We start from the raw sequence: 9838 nt of genomic DNA, 5'->3' as shown, positions 1-9838 counted from the left end.
CACTTTGGTTGAGTTGGGATAATTGATTTTTTATTTTATTTTTAATTAAACATGAATGAAGCATGCTAATAAGTCAACAAAAATGAAATGATCGCCAAAACATAAAGAAGCATGAAAATTGAAGATCATTTAATAGAGATAAGTACATATATCCCTAATATTTCAGAGTCCAGAGAAAAAGGTGATGGTGAAGATTTCTTTTGCTGGTGGTTTGTTTTGGAGGCTGGATTTTGTTGAAGGATCCAAAAGCCTTTTGATGGGATTGGAAAAGTGTCACTCTTTCTATCTCCAAAGGCTGTCTGTCTACATCTGAACTCCACTAATTTTATTCTTCCACTTTATCCATTTAGGTTTCCTTTTACAAAATTTTCAAAAGTTAGTCGGCACTGTAAAAAGCTTTTCTGATTCCGCATCCAAGTCAGAAGTTCACTACTGCCAACCTGGGCCTTAGATGCCCTTCTCCTTTCTCAATTGAAAAGTAGATAAATTCAAATAAAATAATATAAACCCAAAAAGCTCTTATCCGCTGTCGTTTGTTGCACAGTGAATTTTCCAAGTTTCTTTTTTTAAAAAAAAAAAAAAAAAAAAAAAAAAAAAAAAAACTTTGGATTCCAGCTATAAAAAAAAATTAAAAAAAAAAAAACACTTATTATTCTTAATCACCAGTTGGACTTAAGAGAACATTTGTCCCCACTCAACAGCTGGTTACGATTACGAATCTACTTTTCCCACAAGTTACGCGATTTAACGTAACAAAATGTCAATTCCAATCACGGGCCCCAAATAAATACTTTTCCAGCTAAATCTGAAAGCAACTCAAATATTACACTGTTTTCGTTAACTTGCCAAGAAGTGGAAAAAAATAAAATAAAATACAAAAAATTAAAATAAAATAAGCAGAAAATAGTCAAATACTGTTATGCTTGAGGCCTTGAGGGTCTAAAATGAATCAATGACAGTTGGTATTTCTGACCTCCTCCCTCCTTAATTTCAACCTCCTCCTACATCCTTGTATGTGGTCGATCTACTGAATTGTTGCACCAATTAGTTCTAGCAAATTACAATGTCGAATTCTTGAAAGAATGGGTTTCCCAAAAAGAAACTAAAATTAATTAAAAATAAACTGGGAGTGGGAGCTCTATGTACAGAGGCATGCATCTCTCTCGCTGAAATGAATTCAAAGCTTCTTTCTCCATCAACGCTAGTTACAGCTCAACTTTCATCTGGGCTGAACCCACCGAGCCTGCACCAATCCAAAATTATGCATTACACACTCGTACCAAACTGAACAAAAATAATAATAATAATTCCAGATTTCTCATGAAATTGTTTCCTTACCATGAAAGCTCTGCAGCTGATTCTGCCCAAAACCCATCTGAACTACGCTTTGGAGGTCATCCTCCCAGAGTCCTGAAACCTGGAAATCAATTTTTAGAGGGGGTAAGCTTTGAGATCATATAATGCAATGGAGGTCATTTTTCATTAGACAAAAATTTCTCTTCAATTACTTGTGGGGTGGCTGTGGCTTCACCGAATCCGTCGATAGGGTTTCGACGCAGTGCAGCATTCAAAGAGTTTACTTGGAATTGGTTCTCTGCTCCGCCTGCAATGCCGCTATGCACTTGCTGGTGGGGCTGGTAGCCGTATGGGAAAGCCGCCATCACTGAATCCAATGGGTAAAGGCTGTGTGGCAAAGCTCCACGAGATTGAAATATCTGAAATTGAAGTTGTTTGAGTCAATAAAACACTGGGAAAAGGATGGCAAGAAGATTAAAACAGTCGGCAAGCGACCCAACTTACATCCTTCGACAAATGGGCATCCGCGTTATAATCCATCCTCGGATTCACGGTCGCCAATTTCATTGAAAGAAACTGCCAAAAAAAAAAAGGAGATTTTAGAGTCTGAAATTCCCAGAGAGAATGGACTCCGGGAAAAACTTGAGTTTACCTACCTCAACCTGACGTTGCAACGACTGCACATAATTTATGATTTCATCCAGCATAATTGCCTTGCCGGTGACCTGAAATTGAATTAGAAATTAAAATTCAATTCCATTTCTTATTATATTTTGCACTAATAATTCATTTGAACTTATATTAAAGTTAAGCTGATATTTGCATATTGTAAGCACCTTATTGCAACCAGGAACAAGATCCTGAAGGAACTTCATCCTTTCACTGATTTTCTCTCTCCTTACCTGACCAAGAAAGAATGACAAAAGGAACATGTCAAATGGGAATCTTAAATTTTGCTGTAAAACAAAGAACAAATCAACAGAGCACTTTGATATTTCGTACTCTTTCGGCAAGACTATGGCTATCCGTAGCTTGGCCCCTCCTGGCTCTGACATGAATGTAGTCCTTTGGTGGCTCCGGAGGCTTTGAATTATCCTTACTTTGTTTCTGATTCCCAACCCCTGCAGCTTTTGGCTCTGCCTTTCCCTTTGCCTTTGCGGCATCCTTTTCATTTCCACCTTCATCTTTTTTGCTTCTCTTCGCACTCGATTCGTCATTCTCCGAAGCAGCCTGCCATGGATACACTCATTAAATCTCCGTAGGATTCTCAACAGAAATTGGTAATTTTTAACCTGAAAATTCAATTCTATACTATAAGTATTACCTTGGCATCTTTAGCTGAGGGAGTAGAAGGGGTTGATTCTTTGGCCTTTCCTCTTGGAATGGATTTCCTTTTCCTGGCATTGGCCTCGCTTTCAACTTTTGTGCTTACTTCCCCACCCGGGATCTGTTCAGAAACCGAAGATCCCTCCCTGGAATCACCCAATTCTGCATTTTCAGGCGTCGAAGGCCTTGATAACCTACTGAATTTCCTATCGGCGGCCAAATTTCCTTCCTGCGGCGAGCTCTTGTTGTTTTCATAAACACCCATCTGAGATCCAGCAACCTTAAATGACTGGTTGCTCGAAGCGTTCGACGCCTGACCGGATTCCATTCCAGCCATCAATCTATACCGCAATTCAGTTTCATTCAACCCGATACAACTTGTATTGCCAAAGCATGAATATCTTGCAGCCCTTTCAGCGAATCCAGGGTCTGCTGAAAAGGGCGCCAGACTTGGATGAGATGGTAAATGGCTTCCGTTGAACGGCAGATTCCCTCGGATCTGTGAGTCCATCATTGACAGATTGAGCTTAGGAGGGGAATTCAAAGGGGTACTGTAACAAGACGTGTTAGTACTATTGTTGTTGTTGTTGTTGTTGTTGCCAGCAATGTAAGCCTGCGGCGAAATCTCACCGGAGTTGCATATGCTTCCTAGTCTTCCAATAAGTTCTCTGATAATTAGACCATCGCCGCGACCGCCACCGGGAATGGGAGCGGCATTGGAAGCTACCGGGGAAGACACAATGGAGCTCAAGGCAGACTCAAAGGGATCGCTCTGATCCATTGGGTTATCCCAATTGGGATTGAAAAAGCAGTTGGCAAGGTTGTCAGGAGCACAATTCAGCTCGTTGGGCTGGATTTCCATGCCAAAATTGGCAGTAATCCAATTGGTTGGTGTCAAGTTCTCCTTCTCCATAGTATATCTCAGTGGGTTAGAGAAAAAAATGGAAATGAATCTGAGACAAGTCGGAGAACCAGCTCAACAATTATAGTCAAGACCAAGAATCAGAAATGAAACCCCGGAAATGTTCTTGGGGGAACTCTTTAACGAAGTGTTTTGTACTACAACATCCAAGGAAGCAAAGGTCGAAAAAAGCAAAGTGGTGCGAAAGGACATGTAATTTTGATTATGCAGTTCTTGTATGTCACTCAAACGAGGAAGAGAAAAAAGGTTAAAGAAAAAGATGGGTGTCTAAGCCAGAAAAGCAGAGAGAGAGAGAGAGAGAGAGAGAGAGAGAGAGAAAGAGAGATTGAAGTGAGGAAAGTGGAAGAGCAAGCAAGAAAGATAAAGCAAGGAAATATGTCTGTTTGACCTTATTTTTTTTATGTTACCGTGTGCTATGATTATCATTACAAAAATCTCTGCCTAAAACTCCGTAATAGACGGTGGAGAGGATGGTAATGCCGGGCCTTAAACGTCAAACTAGCAGGTTGTCTCCTCTGTTTTTGAAATTTACTTAATTATATTTATCTCTCTCACACTCTCAGCCATCACTGCCTAAATGAAAGGCAAAATTTCCATTTTTCTTTTTCTTTTCCTTTTTCTTCTCTTTCTATGTTGTTTCTTCCCTGCTTCTTCTGCTACCACAAAACTCTGCCACTCTTTGCTGTCATCTGCTGCTTATGCTAATCATCAATGATTAATGCACAGAAAAATGGTTAAGAGATTTCTTTTTTATTTGTCTTACTACTTTGTAGCCAACTATGATTACTATATACTATATCTTGTTCACAATGATTACTGTGAAAGATAAATAAAAAATATTCTTCACAATGGTTAAAACAATTCATTTCCTACCACTTCCTTCAACCCAAACTCGCTCTGACAGTCTGACATATATTAAATAAATAAAAATAATATTCATATATGTGTGGAGATCGAGAAAAAAAAATTATTGGGTGAGGCTATTTTCACCGCCTATTAATTGTAATAAAATATATATCAATCGGACAAAAATAAACCTTTATTAATTATTCTCGATCGCGACTATTAAAGATGCATATATTTGTACGGGTTTAGTAAAAAAATTTATATATATATTTTTTTTAACGGTTCAGATTTTATTTTAATCTCACGTTATTGGAGAGACTAGAGCGAGATTTTCTAAATCTAGTTGTTAAAAGTAAAAGGTAGGGAAGGTTTTCGGTGGTCCACATAAATGAATTCATTCCCCTCTTGAGGTCCAACTTTCAATCAAGCCCATATGTTCAACGCCTAGCATAAAGAGGGAAATTTTGGGGTGGCTCGAAGCCGAAAAGACTTGTACTAAATAATGTCAAAAATGTACTATCTGAATTCTGAGGGGAAGAATTTTTAATTATTTAGTTAATAATTCAATACTCATTTTATGTGTGAAATTGGACCGTATGTAAAATATTTTAATTGAAAAATAGAGAATAAATTATAGAATTATGGTTTGAATCAAATTTTAGGTCTAAAATTATCTTATATCATCACTTATTCTAGATGATAGAAATTTCTTACAAATTGAATTGGAATAAATTCTTTTAATTCAGCATCTAAAAATATTGTCATGCTTCCCTTTACATATTTTTACATGTTAAAAAAATACATCATTTTCAGTGGCAGATCTGCATACCCTCCCCCCACCCTCACCCCCAAGCTCTAAAATTTTTCTAATTTTTTTTTTAAAAAAAATTAATTAATTAAATTTTACCCTTATATTTTTATTTTTATTTTTAATTTTATCCCCTCAATTTTTATTTTTATTTTCAATTTGACCCATATTCACAAAAGGCTGGTCCGCCACTGAGTCCAACAACCTAATTTAAAACATAAAAATAATACAACTAATAATTAGGAAAGTATATATATATATATATATTCTCTCTCTATTTCCGACTCAAACTAATGGTAATAGTACCCTAGTAGGCTTCCTAGCCGTCGTGGCCGATAGAGACGGTACTGGTATTCTTTCACCCACATGTTTTCCCTTTCATGAATTAATTGAACTTTGGATTTTTTTCTTTAGCATTTCAAAATATCAGTCCCCACAACAATCTACTGAACCCAAGGACTCTCTCACGGTAAACAGAAGTCCATAAAAAAATAAAAAATAATAATAAAATAAAAAATTTCTACAAAAGTCCAAGAATCCTCGATGAAAAATATGATAAAGTTGTCAAATAAACGAGACAAAATGAAATATTATTTTGATGTTGATAGAATATATGAAAAATATAATATATAATATATTTTTTTATATATTTTAGTTGTGTCATTCTGTTTCAGTCCACTGTTATTACTCACACAATAAACCCTAAATCTCTGAGGCAACATCAATAGTTGCAAGCCATCACCGGCTTGATAAAAAATAATAATAATAAATTAACTTCTTTTAAAAAAAATAAAAATTGTTGGCTTATTATATTACTCAACTAAACTTTCAGGTTTTCGTGTCAATGGGTATAATTATATATACTTCTTTTGATAGTTAGTGCTTCCAAATTGCTATTGACGGGCACATGGTAGAGGGAAGCTAATGTTTCACTTTCACCTCCCCCCCCCCTCCAAATTAGCTCTGACGTTTTAGATCGATGATAATGTTGGTTGCTTTCTATCCTAATTAGGTGAGTCCTAGAGTACTAGGGAGAGACCTAATTTCCAAGAGCTTAACCACAAAACTGTGTCGTCTTAGGCCTTAGACTAAAAAAATAAATAAATAAATAGGATGGGATTTGGTAGTTTGAAACCAAATCTTGCCCAGCACTACTACCAAAAAGCACTCAAATGGAATCTAATTATCTAACTAAATCTAATTAATGGAGTAGGTCCTCTCCATATATTTTGACTCTTTTGAACGGTGTTTTTTCACAAAAGTGAGATTTATTTATTTATTTATTTATTTTTCGAGTTGTTGGTTGATGGAGATTGCTATATATCCTTAAGCAATTTGGTTGTTGATACGATCGATGGAGATATTGCTGTTATATCCTTTTACCAGGCTTTCTTTGCTGATCAATATCTTTACGTATCCTGAATTGAAGAATATAGAATTAGTCAGCTTTTTCATTCAAGTGCTTTTCTGGTTTGCGCCTAATTAATTGCACATGCATATATGCTTGAGGAAGATTAATTCGTTGTTGCGGATCAATTAAATACTACAATTAATCAATACGCAAGTGTGATATGACAGTGTATATATATATATATATATATAGTCAGTCGTTATGCTTAAACAGTTAATTAATTAGCACATTAATATCTCAATAATGCAGCAATAACTTGCACATCATGAAATCAACATCATGTCACACAATTTAAGATACCATGTAGATTTTTGTTGACCAAGAAAAAGCTTGGGATCTTATCCAACACAAATTTAATGAAATCACTACTAGAATTAGCAAAAGAATACAAGATTTACAGAATTAAGTTGCATACAGACTTAAGGATCACCAAATATTGTATCGCCGATTGATGCCCCCACGATCATCTGATCTTGATCTCGTTTGTTGATATATATCTGCATGTGCAGAAGCCTGCCACCCCCCTCCAAATTTCCTAAAAAAAAAAATTAAGGTGAAAAAAAATATAAGGTAAAAATAAAAATTTAGCTTACTTGGCTCCTATAAAATAAAAATAAAAAAATTTCGGCCATTGGCCCCTGCCCATAAGAACTTTGGGCTCCGTCCCTGAGAAGATGGGTACTTCTAACTATAATTAAGGAAAACAATTGTGCAAAGATAAGATTTCTCACTTTAAAGCATAATTCAGACACTCAAAATATCCAAGATTTGGTCTTAATTAAACTCCTTTCTTTCAGTTTCAGCTCAACGGGATCCAGAGAAAGACAGACCTTTCAACCAGTTCTAAGTGGCAAGTTCCTTCTATTGCACCAAGAGAAGAAGTGACCACAAACCTCAGATCATATAAAGCAGCAGAATTGATGCATGCAATCATTTAAGCATATGCTCTGATATAGGGTCAAAATCACCTTCATGTGATGTTACGCGTTTTAGAAAGGAAGACCAAATAGTAAGGGTGTGCAAAACCCGCAATCCCCGCCCCGCCCCGTAGCACCCGCCCCACCCCAACCTGCAGAGGACCGGGTTTTCAAATTTTTTTGCGGGTTAGGATCTTAATTTGAGAAATTTATGCGGGGCGGGTTGCGGGTTGCGGGTTTAGCCTTTTAAAAAACGCGGGTCCCCGCCCCGCACCGAACAAAGGGGAAGGAAAAAAAAAAAAAAAAAAAAAGTAGCTCTATGGTTCAATTTCATTGTGTGAGAAATACAATTTTTATAGTTAAATTTCATGGGATATTAAAGTGTACACATTTTTATTGTATTGTTATTTGAAATAATCTTTTCATTACTTTTGGAAAAGACAAGAAAATTGATTACATGGAATAGTGAAATATTATAACTTTTTATTCTTTACATTTATTCAATTATGCTTTGTTGATTGGAGAAAATAGAAATCATGTTTCATAGAATTTTATCTTATAATTAATAGGGCTTTTAGTTTAAAAGGCTAATTCCATGAAAAATGTTATTGAATGGAAATATGAATTTAATTTTTTATTTAAAAAACCTGTATTTTTTTTGAATTTTTATTTTTTACAAAATAAAATCAAAATTACGTAAATGCCACTTAAAATACCCGGCCCGCCCCGCAATACCTGCAATCCCCGCCCCGCACGAACCCACCCCGCAGTGATCCGCCCCGCATGGTTAGTATTTATCAAGTGCGGTTTGCGGGTTAGAAATTTCCAACCCGCAAAGGTGCGGGGTGGGGCCAAAAAAGGCGGAAACCCGCACCGCCCCGCCCCATGCACACCCCTACCAAATAGAAGTAACCCTAAACTATTACCATTTTGAGCATCCTTTTTTTTCTTCACCTACCTATCATACATATATTCCACTGCTCGACGGTAGTGGTTAACGTCGTTATCTTTTCTGCACCGTACCGTTACTAAACTGATGGCTGATCGCCTATGTAAGGCGACATGCATCATATTCTAGCAACAGTGGCGGAGCCAGAATTTTGGTTCACAAGAGGCAAGATTAAAAATTAAAATTGAACAAAAATTAATTAAAAATATAACTAACAAAATAAATAAACAATTTAACAAAATTTAATTATGGTTTAAAACATATAAATGTAACTTGCAATTTATTTTGTCACGCCTAACATTAATTTATCCCATTGTCTAACGAGTTTTCATATTACATATTTGCTAAGTCTACTATGACACGAGCTCATTAAAAATTTGATTGAAACTCAATAAAATCTTTGTTACTCTCCTCAAGTAATTATAATTATATATTTCATATAATTAAAACATTTAACAATATATATATATATACAACTAATTTAAATTTAAAGGTTAAATACTCTATTGGTACTTGAGTTTTATGTTTTTTTAAACCGAGAAGAATTTTCTTCTCAATAGATTTTGATGTTGCCTAAGATGACAAATTTAGGTGGAACTTTTTTTATATTTAAATGTTTAATTTTTTTCGAACGACTTGCAAAATTCATCTTTATTGTGAGACATTTAATTTCATCATATGTCATATTTTGCATGTGTTAAACTGCATATAATTCTCTTTATGTAGAATTTAATTTACTTCATTCTAAAAATTATTTTAATAGACCACTTAGTCTTAGTTTTAAGTTCATATAAAATTATGAGTTTAGTAACTGTTTTAGGAGTACAATTAATGTAATATTTCATTTTTCTTTATTTTACTCTTTAATATCTTGGAATTCAATTCTTTGTATTTATTTTTTACAATAATTAAGGCCTTAATGAAAGAGCACCGACTAATAATATTATTTTATACTATAATTGGGGCATTAATTAAAAAGCATTGACTAACTTTTTTGTCATAATTAATTTGGACTTTAATTTTTTTTTTATATATAAAAGAAAAATTAATTATACTTTTACTATTTAGAGCCTTATTTAATTGGAGATTTTAAACAATTAAGTAATTTGTCTAACCATTCGGCCATCCCTGCCTCTCGACCCCGATAGCGCATAACACAAGATTGAGGATGACATTGTTGAGTGATAGAGATCAGACATTGAGGATTTCCACCGCTAATCTTATGTGTTAACGAATATCTCATTTATTAAATAAAACCGAGTTTGAGTCGAGTTTATTAAATCAAGTTGGCAAATGAACTCGCTAATTTACTGCTACATCCCTAGCTATGCTGATTACATCAATGACGTCCACGCATCCCCTC

General features: G+C 35.0%; 1 protein-coding gene across 1 annotated transcript; it reads right to left on the bottom strand.

Moving 5' to 3' along the window:
- Positions 1 to 760: 760 nt before the first annotated feature.
- Positions 761 to 3968, bottom strand: LOC133871431 (transcription factor bHLH77-like). Its single transcript, XM_062308886.1, has 8 exons — positions 2621 to 3968; positions 2299 to 2526; positions 2133 to 2198; positions 1953 to 2021; positions 1801 to 1872; positions 1509 to 1715; positions 1339 to 1417; positions 761 to 1243 (listed from the first exon to the last, which is right to left on the bottom strand). Exons 1-8 carry the CDS (start codon positions 3533 to 3535, stop codon positions 1206 to 1208), a joined length of 1674 nt encoding a protein of 557 aa, XP_062164870.1. The 5' UTR covers positions 3536 to 3968; the 3' UTR covers positions 761 to 1205.
- Between the last annotated feature and the right edge of the window lie 5870 nt (positions 3969 to 9838).

The sequence above is a fragment of the Alnus glutinosa genome, chromosome 1 (assembly GCF_958979055.1).
Source record: "Alnus glutinosa chromosome 1, dhAlnGlut1.1, whole genome shotgun sequence".
NCBI lineage: Eukaryota > Viridiplantae > Streptophyta > Magnoliopsida > Fagales > Betulaceae > Alnus > Alnus glutinosa.
Note: the sequence above shows the minus strand (reverse complement) of the source record. Positions and strands in the feature narration are given on the sequence as shown.